The sequence below is a fragment of the Peromyscus maniculatus genome, chromosome 5 (assembly GCF_049852395.1).
Source record: "Peromyscus maniculatus bairdii isolate BWxNUB_F1_BW_parent chromosome 5, HU_Pman_BW_mat_3.1, whole genome shotgun sequence".
Classification (NCBI taxonomy): domain Eukaryota; kingdom Metazoa; phylum Chordata; class Mammalia; order Rodentia; family Cricetidae; genus Peromyscus; species Peromyscus maniculatus.
In genome coordinates, this window is record NC_134856.1 from 47,378,850 (window position 1) to 47,397,320 (window position 18,471).

Here is an 18,471-nt window from a genome sequence, read left to right on the forward strand (position 1 = left end):
ACTTACACTTATATACATAAATAAAAACAATTTTTTTTTAAATCTTGGGAACTATGGTTCTACTGTTCCCTTAGCCCTAATGTGACTCTCATGAGTCCTAAGTACCCTTGCTTTTATGGAATTATTTTTACATTAAAAAAATACATATGAATTTATTTTTTACTATGTTGATACAAAGATGAATGTAATTAGTTTTGATTCATTTTTGTATATTGCTTAATTTTACATTAAATCTTTGGGTTTTTAAGAAAAAAGAAAAAGTAGAAAACATGAATTTGGGAGGGGGATATGGGAGGGTCTGGGGGGAATAGGAGGAGGGGTATGGGAGGTAGATACGATCTAAATACATTGTATTCACCTATGAAATTATGGAAGAAAATATAAATTTTAAAGCACATTATTAAGTATATGTGGCAGTCACCCTGCCCCACCTCCGAGTCTCGGTTCCCAACAGTCTTCCTGGCACACTCTCTTATCCAGTTCCATCTGAGGTGATGGCACACTCCTCTTTCTTCCCGAACTGCTCCTGGATCCCCTCATCTCTAGGCAGTTCATCCCTGATGTCAGCAGACATCAGCATCTACTTACCTCTGATCACCCTCCTCAGACTCAGCAGGTGTGCGCCCTGGGCAGGGTCTACACAGCAGCAGAACACTGGAGACACTGATATTGCTGGTGGGAACCCACATGTGAGAAACCCTGCTTTGGCCAGGAGCGAGGAGCTCAGCCTGGTTGTCCCAGCCCCCAACTCTCCACCCAGCCACCTTTCTCCCTCCCAGCTCTCCAAGGACTACAAGTCTCTGGCTTTCCCATGTGGCTATTTGATTCATGACCCTCTCCTCTATCCCACTGGTCTTTTCTGTGTGCAATCTGCATCCAGAAATCGCAGGTGCTCACAGCCAGGTGTCAGACCACTCTCCCCTCGAATTGGAAGGAGATTCAACTCTCCCCTAGCCTCACCAGTGCAGAATCTTCCTTTTTCTTTCTTCTGTCCCCTTGGCCTGACTGACCTTGACCTCATGGCAATCTTCCTGCCTCAGCCACTCAGAGTGCTGTTACAGCAGGCTCCACCATGCCTGGCTTGATTCTTCACTTAAAAAAAAATTTGTTGTTGTTATAAAGGCAGAGGGCAGATTCGAGGAGTCAGGGAGATAAGTGAGATGGGGATGTATGATGTGAAATCCACAAAGAATCAATAAAAGTTAAAAAAAAAAAAAAAGATATTTGTCACTGGGCTTGCAAAATGGTTCATCAGGTGAAAGTGTCTGTTGCCAAGCCTGCCTACCTGAGTTCGATCCCCAGAACTCACAGGGTGGAAGGAGAGAACTGACTCCTGCAACACACACACACACACACACACACACACACACACACACACACACACACACAAACACAACACGCACTAATAAAGTGTAATATTTTTAAAATCAAATATTTTTTTACAATTGCTCGTTGCAAATTTTCTCAGAGGCTCCATGGTTTTGAAGAAACCCAAACTGCTAGAAAGCAAACTGTTTTAGTGTTTTCAGCTTTTTAAACCCTGTCAGCGCCACATTGGGATCTAACTCCGCCCCGGACACGCCCCACCTCATAGGCCACGCCCCTCCCAGGTCTGACACAGTCTGGCTTCTTCTGAGCGTCCCGCCTTCAGCTTCTGCAGGCGTAGTCCCCGCCCCTCACTACCCAGGGCTAGGTCTGCTATGCGCATGCGCGTGAGGACGCTTTGCTTCCTGAAGTCCCCAACAGCTGGTAGCAAAGATACTACGGGGCCAATGCCGCGACCTTGTGGACTCCGAGAGCCTGTCAGGTAAAGCCCTCCGGCTCCAGACACTAGAGCCCGACCTAGCCGGGCTTCGACCCTGGCGCAGGCCTGAGTCTGACGCCCTGCAGTTCAGGCTTCTCCCGGCTTGCCTCCTGGATGGCCAGCTGGGACTTTGCTCCTTCTGCTCCTGGGGACAGAGTGAAGGTTTCCCCTAACAAGAGTCACACACTTGCAGGCTTGTCCTCATCCCCCAAGGTCACTGCGCTTCCCTTTTGCCAACCTGTGACCCTCTTCAGTAACCCATGTCCCCACAGCAGAACCTCAGAAACCAGCGATAGCCAGACCGCCCTGCATCAGCGGGACCGGGTACAAGTTCCTGGGTGGCTGCTTACACTCATGATCGTGGTTCTTGCTCAAGGCACTACTCCCAGCCTGGCCTCGCATGGTCCTGATATTACCTACAGGGCTGTCCTGAGAATTAAACACAGAGTCGGGTGCGAGTCCTGATCAGAGCTGTTGCTCCCGCTTTAATGATCGTCTCTAGACTTTGGTTTCTCCTGCTGCCTCTGGGCAACGCTAGGGGCTCCTTAAAAAGCCTCCCTGGGCAGAGTTCTCGCCGCTTGGCTAGTTATCTTTTCTTAACAGAGACCTGTGCACTGTGTGCCCAATTTCAGTGACTCTTTCCAGGTCATTTGATTGGTTTGCAGCCAGCACCTTGCCACATGGAAAGGGCGGGGGGAGGGGGTGAAAATGAGCAAACATCTCAGTCACAGCTAAGGGTGCTAACTGGCCACTTCGTCTTCATGACTACCCCCAAACAAGTTACGAACGAGGACTCTGAGGCTCCAGGAGATGATGTCATTTTTTTTCCATTTGTAGCCCAGACTAGTCTCAAAATTTTGGCAATCCTCCTTTCTCAACTTCCCAAGCACTGAGATTACAGGTGTGAGCCTGGCTCCATCCATTTTTGAGATGAAATGAGTTCTGGCTGACCTACACATCTGCTTTTGCACAGTTACACTACAGAATAGTGAAAACCAATGTCCACTTTCTATGACCATCGTGACAAAGTCCTAAGAGCTGTATGGCTTAAGTAACAGCAGTTTATTCTCCTCTTGGGTTTAAAGGCCAGTCCATAATCAAGGCCTCAGCAGGAACACAATCAGAAGTGTCTGGGGGCACTAATTTGCCTCTTCTGGCATCTGGTGGCTTTTGGTCATCCTGGGCTTGTAACTGCAGCACTCTGGTCCCCATCCCCATCTCCGTGTGTGTGTGTGTGTGTGTGTGTGTGTGTGTGTGTGTGTGTGTGTATCTGTGTGTATCGCTGCAGCCTCTTCTGTTCCTTTAGAGACACCTGGCTTTGGGTTCGTGATCTTATCTCACGAGCCTTAACTACTTACATCTGCAAAGCTCCCATTTCTGAGTAAAGTCACAGTCCCAGGTTCTAAATTGACATGAATGAGGCCACTATCCCACACCCTGTGCAGACCAGCAGCATTTGTCTGAGGGACCCAGAAAGAGCTGCAGGAGAACACTGCCATCTGTGGCGACGAGTCTACATTTTTTTGGCATAACCTTTGGTAATGGTACTCAAAGCACAGTCTCCTGAGCTGCCGCAAAGGCAACATCATCACTCAGAAGTTGGATCAAGTGCTCCTTCTGAGGTCTCACCTCAAAGCCATTGAATCACAGTGTGGGGTACATCCTGTCATCTATTGAGAGCACCCTTCTCCCAGATTCTGTGGATGTCTGAGTTTAGTAATTACTTTTACAGGATATCTGGATTTGAGAACACACCTTTCTAAGCATACTCATGTACACAGCTACGGACTTGGTGTTTTTGCCTCATCCATTCTTGCCAACGACGTGCAGTTTAAGTACTGTGATTTCTGCCAAGTTATTGGGAAACTATAATGAGACTCAGAAGTGAAATCCAAGATACACCCCTCGCCCTCATCCCCAGCACCCATCCCACCACACCTACAAATAGAACAGCGGGACTAGGGGCTTTCTGCCACAGCTCTACTCTTACTAGAGATCTTGCTGTCTTTGTCTTAGGAACAATCTGATAGATGATGCCAAGGCCCGCTTGAGAAGGTTCGATGTGGGAACCAGATATTCCCATTTGTCTGCTAATAAATACTCTGTCCTTCTGCCATTGCTGGTCAAAGGAGGAAAGCTGTACTTGCTGTTCACTGTCCGCTCAGACAAGGTAGGTGACAAGAGGCTCTTGTGACACCTTGGGGCATTTAAAAGCACACATCTGTCACTTTATCCTCATTTCAAAGCTACCATTCTCAGATGAACTTTTGAAATCATGGTGTTGGAGGGGTAGTGGAAGCTGCAGGGTGAAATAGGGTTTTGTTTGGTGATTTTGAGATACATGGTTGTTCTCTAAACCAGGCTGGCCTTGAACTCATGACAATCTGCTTGTCTCTGACTCTCAAGTGCTAACTTAAGTTTTAGTATTCATGTGTGTGTGTGTGTGTGTGTGTGTGTGTGTGTGTGTGTGTGTGAGAGAGAGAGAGAGAGAGAGAGAGAGAGAGAGAGAGAGAGAGAGAGAGAGAGAGAGAGAGATGCGTGTGTATATGATTATGGAGGCCAGAGGAACAGAGGAAGACATTAAGTGGCCTCCTCTATCACTGTCTGCCTTGTTGCCTTGAAACAGACCTTTCACTGAACCCAGGGTTCGTGTTTTTAGACTAGGCATGTCCCGTATGCTGCAACAATCCTCCTGCCTCCACTCCTCTCAGAACTAGAGTTACAGGTATGCACAGCCATGCCAGCATGTGGGTGCTGGAGATACAAACTTGCACAAGCAAGCATTTTCATGCCTTGAGCCGCCTCCTCAGCCAACTGTATCATTTTTAAAGAGGTTTTAGAAAGAAGAAGAAGAAAATCAGTGAAATAGAAAATGCTTCAGACCAAGGTTACTTAATATGGGTGCTTAAACAGGATTCAGGTCTTTGTTGATGAGTCTTCTTGTGCACTGTGGGATGTTTAGTGTCGTCTTGATTTCTGTCTCTAGCCATGAGAGCAGCACACATACACAGGCACATCTGTATGATGACATCATATCTCCAGACAGTGCCAGTAGTCCTGGCAGAATAGGGATGGAAAATTACTCCCATCAACAATGACTGATAGACTAGTCCACCCAGGTAAACTAGAGCTCATTGTTAGCAGCCGAGGCCCTGAAGCCAGCTGCCCACGTTGAACGCAGGCAGAAGTTAGGGACCATCTCACTTTACAGCCATACTGGACTAGGTGATCCTGTCTCTTCCATGCACTTCTGGGTGCAGTCGCCCTTCCTTGATGTTGGGAATATTCCCCAAGAGAGTTGAAGAATAGTTATTTCAAGGTTATCCCAGGTTAGAAATAGTGTACCACAAAGTAGCATGGTCTTTCAAGCAGAATAGTTAAAAATGTCTCATTGACAGCACATATATGTACATAATAAATACATAAATAAATAACAGCTGTGGACTCAGGGGCCACAGAACTGTGGAGATCCTTTTCACTGTGGGCCAGGCGAGTGACACAAGTCCATGATCAAGATCCAGTTTCCCAAAGGAGACACTTAGCTAGAACTAGGGAAATGGGGTCTGTTGTTAGCTTTCCTCCCAAGCCCAGATAAAGTGTTTATAACACCCCCACCGTGTGTGTGTGTGTGTGTGTGTGTGTGTGTGTGTGTGTGTGTGTGTGTGTGTGTGTGTTTTGATTATCCCATATAAGACCTAAGCCTCTGGCCAATGGGACTCTGATTTTTTTATTGCAGCCACAAGAGTTATGCCTGATGATTATAAGAGTCAGTTTTATTTCTCTATTTTTAATTTTTAAAGATTTGTTTTTTATGTGTGGGTGTTTTGCCCGAATGAATGACTATATGTGCATCATGTTTGTTCAGTGCCCACATAGGTCAGAAGAGGGCACTGAATTCCCTAGAACTAGAGTTCTAGGTGGTTGTGAGCCACCACGTGAGTTCTGGCAACCGGGCCTGGGTCCTTTGCAAGAACAGCAAGTGCTCTAACCACTGGGCCATTTCTCCAGCTCCTCAAGGTCATTAAAAAAAATAATGTAACTGGGTGGTAGTGGTGCACACCTTTTATCCTAGTATTTGGGAGGCAGAGGCAGGTGGATCTCTGTGAGTTCGAGGCCAGCCTGGTCTACAGAGCAAATTCCAGGATAGTCTCCAAAGTTACACGAGAAACCCTGCCTTGAAAAAAACAAAAATCAAATGAAAAAGTTAAATTTTCGTCATTCTGATTGCAAGCCTTACCGGCCTGTGAAAGAAGGAAGCAATGTGTTCTTCAACCAGCCATGCAGGTCCCCTCAGGGCTGCCCAGGCCCTTCTGCCAAGCTGGAGCTCTGACACGGGCTTTATTCATAATGCCTCCTTTTACATTTTCTGTAGAGACAGGGAGGTCTCACCAAATTGCCCAGACTGGCCTCTAACTCACTCTTGTAGCTCCATCAGGTCTTGAACTCACCATCCACCTGCCTCAGTGTCCCAAGCAGCTGGGATGACAGGCTTGTACCACCAGGCCTGGTTCTGGAAGGTTCTTTTTATTTTTTTCCTTTCTTTTTTAAAAACCATCTCTTTTTAATGTGTGTATATAGGAGGAAGGGCATGCATGCCATGCATGCAAGCGTGGAGGTCAGAGGATAATTCTGTGGTGTCTGCTTTCTCCTTCAACCTTTGTGAGGCTTCCATGGATCAAACTTAGGCCATCAGGATTGTACCAGAAGTGCCTTATGAGAAGAGCCATCTCACTGGCCCTGGAGCCAAGTTTTTAATGTCTTAGAACCTCAGTTTTCTGGTGTCTAGAGATGAGACTGAAAGCTGCCCTGTGAGCAGTGTGCAAAAGAGCAACACTATCTCAGTCACACTAGTGTCTGTGCTCCCTGAGATTGAACGCTGTCTCAGTTCACACTAGTGTCCATGCTCCCTGACATTGACTGAACACTGTCTCAGTTCACACTAGTGTCTGTGCTCCCTGACATTGACTGAACACTGTCTCAGTTCACACTAGTGTCTGTGCTCCCTGACATTGACTGAACACTGTCTCAGTTCACACTAGTATCCGTACTCCCTGACATTGACTGAACACGGTCTCAGTTCACACTAGTGTCTGTGCTCCCTGACATTGACTGAACACTGTCTTAGTTCACACTAGTGTCTGTGCTCCCTGACATTGACTGAACACTGACTTAGTTCACACTAGTGTCCGTGCTCCCTGACATTGACTGAACACTGTCTCAGTTCACACTAGTGTCTGTGCTCCCTGACATTGACTGAACACTGTCTCAGTTCACACTAGTGTCCGTGCTCCCTGACATTGACTGAACACTGTCTCAGTTCACACTGGTGTCCGTGCTCCCTGACATTGACTGAACACTGTCTCAGTTCACACTAGTGTCCGTGCTCCCTGACATTGACTGTCCCTTGTTGCTTTCTCTTGTTGCTCAGTCCAGCATAGGTAAAGTCTTCTTTCAGAGACCTGGGGTCCTGGGGCTTGTGACTTTTCAGCTGGCTGGAGGGTTTTAGGACTAGGGTTCAAGGGAACATTAGGTTTTGGGTAAGATATTTATTAGAAGAGTTAATAATCATGGGCAGACAGACAGACAGACAGCATGGTAGAGGCTCTGATTTGAGATCAGGTTCATGAGGCATACTAAGGGATGTTCTTCTTATAGGTCTGTGAAGACAGGAAGTTTTGGTGTCAGTCCAGCTGTTTCAGAGGCCAGGCAGCCAATGGGAAAGGAGGAAAAGGGTCTTGCATCATGAGGAAGGTGTGAGACACCAGAAATCTGAGAGAAGTGAAGGGGAGGGGCGCATCAGTTGATGTGTGTACCCCTTATGTGTGGGTGGAAGTAAGTTTCTCCATGGTAGTCTGGTAACCTGAAGTAACCAACTTCACTGGGAAAGTGAGAATGTGTGTGTGTGTGTGTGTGTGTGTGTGTGTGTGTGTGTGTGTGTGTGTGTACACGTACAAATACATTCCTGAATACAACCTACTCAATCCATATTATGTTACTCATACACATTTTGAGGGCTGACCATTTGGTGTTGGATCACCACTTGATGTGTGCTTCTCTGGGGAAGACTGTTTCCCCTCTTCTCAGTATTCATCGTCAGTATTCCATAGTTGCCTGCAGTCCTTTGTGTAGGATTGAGGCCTTCTGGGCTTACCCCCTCCTCTTTGGCATGTCTGTTGGTGTTGTCCTTATTCAGCTCATGTTTAGGCCATCATCACATTGGTGAGAGCTTATGAGTGTCTCACAGTAATGTCAGAAGCTACCCTGGTGTTTGAGACCATCTCTTATTGGCCTGGGGCTCACCAAGTAGCCTAGGATAACATATATGAATGTAATAACAATGGACACAAAAAAAGGCCATGAATTTAAAAGAGAGTAAGGACGGATATATATGAGGGTGTTCTGAGAGAGGAAAGGGAGGGAAGAAATGATATAATTCTATTATAATCTCAAAAATAAAATAAATAAAAAAATCAAACAAAAGAACCCAGTGTAGACAGCACCTAAGGAATGGTACCAAAAGTTGACCTATGGCCTTCACATGCACATGTAGACATGTGCAACCACACAAACATGCACATGTATACCCATATAAACATATACACAGCTTATACTATTTACAGAGGGAAAAGATCCCATGCCTAGGAAGAACCCTTTCTGGTTTCAACAGTCTATAAAAAGTTGTTTTTGTTTGTTTGTTTGGTTGGTTGGTTGGTTGGTTGGTTTTGTTTTTTAATGCACCTGCTTGCTTCAAAACAGTAGAACATTTGCTGGGAAGGGAGTTCTCAGGAATCCAAAAGGTCCTTGTTCCCTATTAATTGGGGTCGAGATGGAAGACTACTTGAATGAATTGCCATGCTCTGGGGTCTCTTTGAAGGGCTTTCAAAACATATTTTAAATCAAGTCCCTATTTCTATCAAGTCCAGTGAGTCCTTGTGGGTGCCCCTGTCACCAGCTACCGCAGAGTTGAATGTGCAAACAATAAATCACATTTTAGAGGTAACGGAACAGAAGGTGTATTTTTAAGTCTTTTATAAGACAGGCTGTGGTAGACAGAAAATGGTCCAGCCCTCCTTTCCCTCCTCTCCCATCTGTCACTGATGAGAAGATGTGTGAGGCCATAACTGCCGAAGCAGCTCCTGTAGACCTCTTCACTTAGAGCAGGGAAGAACTACAAATGTTTTATGTTTTCCAAAGACTTACCTAGGGCTGGGGATGTATGCATGAAGCCCTGGCTCAACCCTCAGCACCACAAAACAAAATAAATGAATGAATAAAAATAAAAAGCTTGCTAAAACAAAGTCTTCAGCTACAGCAGTTAAATCAAGTTCCTAAAAGCCTTAGTACTCTCAAAGTGCTGTTACAGAATGCCCTATCCTGGATGGCTTAATGAACAACAAACATTTCTCATGGCTGTGGAGGCCACCAAGTTCAGTATCCAGGCATCTGCAGATCAAGTGCTTGGTCCTGGCCTCCTCTTTCTAACTCATAGATGATGGTTTTCCCCTGTGTGCTCCCAGGGTGAGCAGAGCAGTTGGTAGAATCCAACCTCATTGATAAGGGCCTTGCTCCATTATAAATTTCCATGAGCCTCACCTCCAAATGGCATTACTTTGTGACTGAGGATTTCAACATACAAGGAAACAGGTATTTTGACCAGAGCAGGCTCCTAGCTTTCCTTACACAGCTCTGTCAACCCAGGTGCTTTGGGTTGCCAACAAGACCTCTTGGTTGAACTCTGAACATCAAGAACTGACTTTAGGGGTTCTCATTACATCCCCCCGTCCGGGAGCTAGACACAGCTCCATGTGTTGCAGCCTCAGCTCATATGACCGCCCTGTGGGGTAGCAGGTGCACACTGCTGTGATCTTTGTACACAGTTGGCAAGAGGCTGGCCTACGAGTCTTGCTGAGTCAGGCTTTCTCAGCAGATGAGTGGGGAGGACAGTGGACATGGGTAGGAGAAACTGGGTTGGCTGGCTGAGAAGTTGGGTGCCACAGAAAAGAGAATGGTGAGGGCTGCATCTTTCAGACATGAACAAGGAGGACATTACGGGCATGAGGACACATTGTCCGAAAATCAGAAAGGACTGGAGTCAGAGATGTGGGTGGAGAAACAGGGAAAGAGAGGGCCCTGTTCTTCATGTGAGTGAGCAAAAATAAATGGAGATGTTGAAATACACGGCACCAATGGTGATGGCTCCTCGACCCTACTGTGTTTTAGCAAACTCTTACTGATTTCTTTAAACTTACATGGGAGCGGGAGTGTGGGCATGTGTGCACCATGGCCTAGGTAAGGTAGCTAGAGGACAACTTTTGAGTCTCTTCTCTCCTACCTTGTTATTGAGACAGGGTCTCTCTTGGCCTTATCCCCTCAATTCCCAGCTACAGGATCCAAAATCTTGCTCTTGGCGCTTCTGTCAGGTTGTCTCAAATTCTGCAGAATGATTGATGACTCACAGGGGAACCTTCCAGATTCTGGACTGTTCTCCTGCCTCGGCCTCCCATCCAGTTGTAAGAATTCTGAGGTCACAGATACATGCCACCATACACAGTTTTGTGTGTGGATTCTAGGAATCAAATTCAGATTGTCTATGGCCCTAGAGATTCTAAATAGATGGTGTGCTGATTAAGAACAAGGCCTCTGGAATTAAACTCCAATGTATAGCTCACTATGTAAACTTTGTCAAGTAACTTAACCTCTAGGCGTCTTACCCTTTCTGTGAAAATAGAATAATAGTAGCCTAATGTGGTTTGTGTGCCCATTAATAGAGATCATTTGTGAAAACAAAGGAATTGCTATTCATCCATATTCAGACCTGTGACAACATGGCAAAACCTCACAAACAAGATGCTGAGAGACAGTGAAGGTTGCATGTCATATGATTTCATTTACATGAAATAATCAAACTGAAAATCCATTTGGACAGAAAGCAGAGAATGCAGCTGAGTGCAGGGTGGGGGTGGGGGAGCTTTAATGAGTGTGGTTTCCTCTTGGAGTGGGGAAAACATTCTGAAAATAGATATTAGGTATGGTTCTACATCATTATGAATTTATGAAATGTTCCTGAATTGTTTGTTTTAAATTGGTTAATCTTATATTAATTTCACTTCATTAAAAATGCTTTAAGATATAATAGCTTGTAGGGTTGGTAGAATGCTTACCTAACATGTGCCAGGTCCTGGGTCCAATCCCCAGCACTGCCTAAAACAGGGCATAGTAGTGCAAATCCTAACTGCTGCACTGGGGAGCAGGAAGCAGGGAGGTCAAAGGCTCAAGGTCATCCTTGACTATATAGCAAATTTGAGGCCAGACTGGGCTGTATGAGACCCTGTCCCAATCTTTCCCCACCACACATAACAGTTACAGAAAAATTCCTGTGAAACATATGCCCTGGATATGGTCAGTACCCATAAAGGACTTAACAAAATCATCTATTGGTAATACTATCTTTATAGTATCCTTTCTTTTAGCTTTTACAAATCCTCATTGGTGTCTGTCTGTCTGTGTGTTTATATTAGAAGCATGTAGAGAAAAATCAGAAGTGAGGGAAATTCACAGTTATTAAGGTGTGTGTGTGTGTGTGTGTGTGTGTGTGTGTGTGTGTGTGTGTGTGTTTGAATGCATGTTCAGGCCAGTAGTCAACACCTTATTTTTTGAAAGTTTTCTTGACATTTCCTTTAACAGTTTGGGGCAGGGGAAAGGAACCTTTATACATGGCTGGTGAGAACGTAAACTAGTCCAGTCAGTATGGAGGTTTAAATTGTTTTTTAAAAGATGTTCCATACAACCCAGCTATTCCACTCCTAAGTATTTAACCAAAGTATTTCAAACTTACAAATCACAGAGATACTTGCACATCAGTGTTTATTGAAGCAGTAGTCACAATAAGTAAATTATATATATATATATATATATATAATGAATATATATAAATATATATATAAATATAATGAAAATTGAAATAAATGAAAGAAAAGCAAAATCATACCATTTGTAAGAAAATAAATGCAACTGAACTTAATCATATAGTGTTTTCTTTCACTTGTAGTTCTTATATTTTATATAGACACATAAAATCATGTGTGTATATATAAAAGGAAAAGAAAAGCTGATTAGGGAGGCTCTGGAAACTAATGGGAGGGAAAAGAAAGGGGGCAGGAGGTATAGGAGAACTATGGTCTACACACATTATAGACATAGACGTATTTTGTATAAATAAAACATCTAAAACATATCAATGAATTGAAATTAGTAATATTTTTATGAACATGGGAGTTTGCCAGACAAAATAAGCCTACATCCTTCAGTATGTTTTTTATACAGTTTTATTTTAAGTACACACATCATTTATAAAGTTAAATTATTATTTCCATCAGGGATATTTTCATGTTCTATATGTAATAAATGTAATATGTTAAAAATCACATCTAAAGGATATGTGGTAAAATATAAAAGGTAGCATGTATATTAGATGAATAAGTAGCAAAATTTAATATTAATATTGACTAAAAATATTATAGGTTTATGAACTAGGAAAAACTATGTAAAATATATATTTCAGATGGGGAACAATACAGAAAATTTTCTAAACAGACATTTTCCAACCTTTGTAATAAAATTATTAGTTTAAGATATATTTGTGGGGTGTGTGTGTGTGTGTGTGTGTGTGTGTGTGTGTGTGTATGCATGTGCTTGCCCACTTGTGCAAGCAAGCACACGTACCATGGCATTCATGGGAGGGTCAGAGGGTAACTTTCAAGCATCGCTTTTCTTCTTCCACCATATGAGTTCAAGATTCAAACTCAGGTTGTGCCCTCCCTGTTGAGCTCATCTCATGGGCCCTGGTTTTGTTTTGTTGTTATTTGTTTGTTTGTTTGTTTGTTTGTTTTGGTTGTTGTTTTGTTTTTAGCATCCAAGGAAAAACATACCTTGCACATTGTAGATGTGGAGTTAATATTTGTTAAATGACTAAATAGTTCTCAAATTGAAACCTCACTTTGTAACTCTGTTCTTTCAATCCCCAAGCTGCGAAGGGCACCCGGAGAAGTCTGCTTCCCTGGAGGAAAGAGGGACCCGGTGGACATGGACGACACAGCCACTGCTCTCCGTGAAGCCCAGGAGGAGGTGGGGCTGCATCCCCACCAAGTGGAGGTGGTCTCTCACCTGGTGCCATATCTGCTTAATGTAAGGACCGTCATGGGCCCTCCCGAGCTCCTAGGGGTTCCACATTTGTTCCAACATAATTCCCTAGAGCACGACGCACAGAGACAGGATACCTGGGTCCTCGGGTGAACTTGGCCCTTCATGAGCTCTGTGGCCCTGGGTAAGCTCCTCCCACCCCATCCAGAACGAGAGGGGCGCTGCCTCAATGATTTTCAAACTGGGTGCCGTGGAACACTGAGTGTTCTCAGAATTGCTCCACTCATGTTCAGTTTGTGTGTATTTTTCCCCAGCGTACATTTTATTTTGAGAAGTCAGTTGAAAAATAATATGCTATTGTGCAACATACTAAATGGTGTCCCTTTGGAGGGGCCCAGTGTTTTCAGTTTGCTCTAATGTCACTCGTTTTGGTGCACACCTTAGGATACAGAGCCCTCTTGTCAAAGAACTGGGGGGCTTTTTATCCTCAGCCTCATCTCACATACCATACTACATTTGATTAGTCGCTGTGGGCCTTGGGTCTGTGATTATTTCTCACACTTCATGTTGCCGTGACCCTGGCAGTTTTAAGCTATACTGGATGCCCTTCAGTTCAGGTACCTCATGGTTAAGGACTTTATAAAAAGATTTTATTTTTATTTATGTGTATGTAGGTAGCAGTGAATGTGCCTACAGGATCCTCCAGAGGCCAAAAAAAGGGTGTCAGATCCACTGGAGCTGGAGTTTATAAGTGATTGGGAGCGGGAGTTAAAGGCGGTTGGGAGCTACCCGATATGGATGCTGAGAACTCAAACTCTGGTCCACTGTAGGAGCAGCATGTGCTCTTCCAATGCTGAACTAGTTCTCCATGCCCTTGGGAAAACAAGATCATTTGACAAGATGCCTAAAACCTGCCAGTGTTTGTCACTGCATTCCTGTATGAGTCAGGAGTTCCTTATTCCATAAATCCAACAGCACAGGAAAACCTGGAGCTGGGATAACTAGGTCTCACTGGCTGTATCGTAACAAAGCCAGTTGTGCAAACAGACTTTAGGAATCACCTGTTGATTTTAACTTGTATACCAGCATTATTTTATCAGTGGAAATGTACCATACCCCTTTACCTTCATGTCCAGAATGACGACAGATTAGTAGTCATCTGTTCTCATGTCCCCACACCCCGTATCTTCCATGGTTGATGCCTGACAGCTATGGTGCATTGGTCATAATGAAGAAACAGTGTTAGGACATGATTGTGAACTAAACCCACACTTTCTTCACTACTTTTCCAATTGCCTTCTCTCCTGCCCTTGACCCCATCCTACTTACCAGATGGCATGCAGTTGTCAGATCTCTTAGTCCCTGTGACAGTTTCTCCTGCTACATTCATTGTGACTATGGTAGTCGCAAGGTTTACCATTCATGCGTTTTGTTCAGTGTCCTTGAATTTGAGTTTCACTGGTATTTTTCTCATGATTAAGCTGGTGTTACGGTTTGGGTGAGGAAGGCCACAGGGTTTGATGTCCTTCCCACATAACCACAGAACTAGGTACAAAGAGTTTAATATTCTCTGCAATGGGCTTTCAGGAAAAAATTATATTAAAACATCACTGCCACCAGTGCCTCGCAGCTGGAAAACTGGGGCATTAGATTGTCCTTCAGTTACAGTTTGCTTAAAGTCTCAGTGGTACTGGACTGTAAAAATCAGTGATGCTGAGCCCATCTTTCTTCACTGAGCCTATTTGAAAAGTGGAAAGGACACATTTGAGAAAGATTCAGTATGGAATAAGCTGGTGGCCACTCCATAAACATGTGCATGCATGCGTGCGTGCGTGCGTGCGTGCGTGCGTGCGTGCGTGCGTGCGTGCGTGTGTGTGTGGTGTGTTGTGATTGAGAAAGACAGAAGAGACACATGGAGAAAGATTAGAGACAGAGCTATAGAGACACACAGATACAGACAGACAGCAGACACAAAGAGAAGAGAGTATTAGAAGGAAGGAAATGTGGCAGCTGTTTCCTCTTTAGCTGCATTTTCTAATGGGGGTGATTTTCAATTAATTTCTGCAAATCCCCCAACGCATTTTAGGGAGCTGAGTTTAAAACTCTATTAACTCATTGATGTAAAGCAGTTAGAAGTTTCTCAAACCAGAGTAGCTTCATTTCCACAATCCCTGGGAGCGCCTGAATTGTATGTGGGTGAATGCAATAATGGAGTTCACAGATGCCTCACAGTAACCTTTCTGTTACTCTAACAAAACTGAGCTAATCAACTGATAGGGTATGATGGTTAATTTTAAATGTCAAATGCCACAATCTAGAATCACCTAAGTAGAGAATCTCAACTGAATTATCTAGATCAGATTGGCACGCGTGCGTGTGCGTGCGTGCGTGCGTGCGTGCGTGCGTGCGTGTGTGTGTGTATGTGTGTGTAAGTGTGTGTGTGTGTGTGTGTTTGGTGGTAGGAAGTGTATCTTAGTAGTTAATGGATGCAGGAGTGCTCAGCCCACTGTGAGCAGTGCCATCCCCTAGGCAGGTGGTCCTTGGCTGTATAAGAAAGCTACCTAAGCATAAGCCAGCCTGAGAGCCAGCAAACATCATCATCCATGGTTCCTGCTTCACTTCTTTGGCTGTGAAGTGAATTCCTTGCTCTGGAATAATGCTATGCGGACTAGTAAGCAGGCCCTCCTTTGAGTTCCTACCTTGATTTCCTTCAGTGATAGACTGTGAGCTAGAATTACGAGACAAATAACCTTCTCTCCCCCAGTGACTTTTGGTAAGTGTTTTATCACAGCAGTAGAAATGACATTAGAACGGTATAGTTCAGCTCATAGTTTTGGAGGTTTGAGCCCCTGGTTAGTTGGCCCCATTGCTTTGAGAGCTGTAGCAAGGCACTTCATTCTGACATACCCTGTTGGGGTTCTCTTGAGACCTCGTCACCCATCCTTCCCTCCCACTATGCACTTCTGCTGGCCAGCAGCTCTCTGCCAAGGACTCGCTGTTGGGTGACTGTGGATGACCAGCTGGACATCCTGCACGGGGTCACAAACGTTGGGCTGACTTCCCGCAAAGCTGTCCTCCACCAGCATCTGGACCTGAGCCTGAAACTTAGCTCCTTGTCTCTAGCTGGAGTCGCCTCCACAACACCCGGCCTGCTTTCTTCACCAAGCTGTTGCCCTCCCTCCTCAGCCCCTCACCAGTTTCTCCTGGTAGCACTTTCTGAAGAAACTGCTCACATGTCAATTCTCCGCTCACCACCTACTCTGGGAAACCCATGACCTCCAAGAGTGAGCCCTTACCCAGGACCCAGCATGGCTGAGGCTCTCGGTAACCTATGACCCCAGATTTATTGCCCTAAGGCTATTTAAGGTCTGTTCGCCCTTGTCTCCTCTCTAGCCAAAGGTTGTTATTCACCATGGATGCATTTAATAGTCTGACCTATTTCCATTCTGAAACCCTCTTTGGCTGCCTCCCCCCATGGGAGGTCCCCACGGGCCTGTTTCATCTTCTCTAGACTCCCTCCTCACAATGTACCTCCATCTGGTTTCCCCAGTATCTTTTCCATGATCCAGGAACTTCAAATTAGAGATCACATCTGGGTTCAGTCCCAGCCTCTCTTGCAGGCTTTCCAGTAGAAGTGAAGATGGTCCATTCAGCAGAAACTCTGAGTCATTTTACAAGCATTTGTGCTCATAAATAAAACTATCCCTTCGCAAAACAAATATGTATGTTATGAAAATAGAGTTTATAAGCAATTATAAAGCTTACAATTTTGTGTGTGTATTTCCCCCTGAATATAAGTATGCCAGAAGTAATGTTACTTTTTTGTTGATAAGACATCACACCTCTGTCCTCACCAAGAGGAAAAGGTGTGTGACATCAGTCCAGATGCCAGCACAGGTGGAGCATCTCTGTTACGTGGGGGACATGGATTTGTGTCAGGAGTATTCCCACCTCCTGGCCCACCTAATACCATATATCATAGCCTTGGGCTTTCCTCTCCTAGAAGTGGCGTGAGTTTAATCTTTGAAACCATATGTGGCTGCACTTTTTAATGTGTGGATTTGGATTTCTGCTTTCAGAATGATGCACTGGTAACCCCAGTAGTGGGTTTTCTAGACCACAACTTCCAGGCCCAGCCTAACGCAGATGAAGTTAAGGATGTGTTCCTTGTGCCTTTGGACTATTTCCTGCATCCCCAAGTCTACTACCAGAACCACTTCACACACTCTGACTACCACCTTGTTATACACTGCTTTGAGTATACAGACCCCGAAACTGGTCTGAAGTACCTAATCAAGGGAATGACTTCGAAACTGGCCGTGCTGGCTGCCTTGATTATTTTGGAAGAAAGTCCCTCCTTTGAAATTGAGTTTGATCTCAATGACCTGATACCGTCTTGTGAAAAGACCTTTCTTCGTAAATACCCTTCAAGCAAGTTGTGAAGCCATCAAAACCCAAAAGAACATCGACAAGGTCCTTGTGTGAGCTTCTGCACAGAATGACAATGTCAGCCAGTGGAATCTGACAGGTGCTAATATTTTCCTGCAACGCAGAGGTAAAAGCCTTGCCTGGTTTCCAGACTGGGAAAATGCATCAGCAGGACAGTATAATTTTATCCACGATGCCAATATTTTTAGTTATTTTAGGGGTATCTGACACATAGTTGGCACTTAATAAATATATGTTGAATATATGGCTGTGCAATGTTCATATCACTTTAAATATATTTTTAATCCATTGTTCCTCATGACAGAAACTTCTGGCTAACCATTCAAGCCTACCCACTTGGGACTAGGAAGATTGCTCCACTTATATTGGAGTTATCTATATTGTGCCTGTCTTGCAAGCATAAGGATCTGGGTTCAATTCCCGTCACACATGTAAAATGACTCAGGTGTGGTGGTGTGTATTTGTAGTCCCAGCACTGGGACACAGAACCTGGCATCTCTGAGGCTTATTGTCTGGGCAACGTACCCTATTTGGCAAGCTCCAAGTCGATGAGAGTCCCTGTTTAAAAAAACATAAATGTTGGCAGTGCCTGAGAAACAACACCTAAGATGGTCCTCTGACCTACACACACACACACACACACACACACACACACACACACACACACACACACAGAGTTTACCTTCCCTTGATTCTATGACAGTAGAGTTTAAGCTGGGTCAACAGACTTCTCCAGGATCTTTTGCCATTAAATACGCCCCTGGGATTTAGTTTGGGGCAATGTGATATGGGGGAAAGATGACATTGTGAGTCACATTCAATTTAAGAGAGAAGACAGCTCCCTTGGAGCCCCATTTCCCATCTTCTGTGAGCTGCAGCATGGCTATATCTACAAACCAATCGTGACCAGGTAGATGCTGGGAGGCCCAGCTCTCTCTGTGCTTCATAACATGGAAGATGCCCTGTTCTCTATCTGATCTTATTTGGAGACGGCCTCGAGGCCCGGATGCCTGACTTATCTCTAGTATGACTCTGGATGCAGTTCTCTGCAGAAGCTTTCCCCCTGCTGCCCATATGGT

The 18,471-nt window shown here is 44.6% G+C and overlaps 1 protein-coding gene across 1 annotated transcript; it reads left to right on the forward strand.

The window, feature by feature from the left end:
* The first annotated feature begins 1,650 nt into the window (after positions 1-1,650).
* On the forward strand, positions 1,651-17,636 carry Nudt7 (nudix hydrolase 7). Its single transcript, XM_006974064.4, has 4 exons — positions 1,651-1,807; positions 3,821-3,974; positions 12,830-12,988; positions 17,023-17,636. Exons 1-4 carry the CDS (start codon positions 1,701-1,703, stop codon positions 17,383-17,385), a joined length of 783 nt encoding a protein of 260 aa, XP_006974126.2. The 5' UTR covers positions 1,651-1,700; the 3' UTR covers positions 17,386-17,636.
* Positions 17,637-18,471: the final 835 nt, after the last annotated feature.

Coding starts and splice junctions, on each gene's coding strand:
- Nudt7 (XM_006974064.4), top strand. CDS start 1,701: ATGCGCATGCGCGTGAGGACGCTTTGCTTCCTGAAGTCCCCAACAGCT. Junction 1,808..3,820: donor GGACTCCGAGAGCCTGTCAG/GTAAAGCCCTCC, acceptor TCTTTGTCTTAG/GAACAATCTGATAGATGATG. Junction 12,989..17,022: donor TGGTGCCATATCTGCTTAAT/GTAAGGACCGTC, acceptor TTCTGCTTTCAG/AATGATGCACTGGTAACCCC.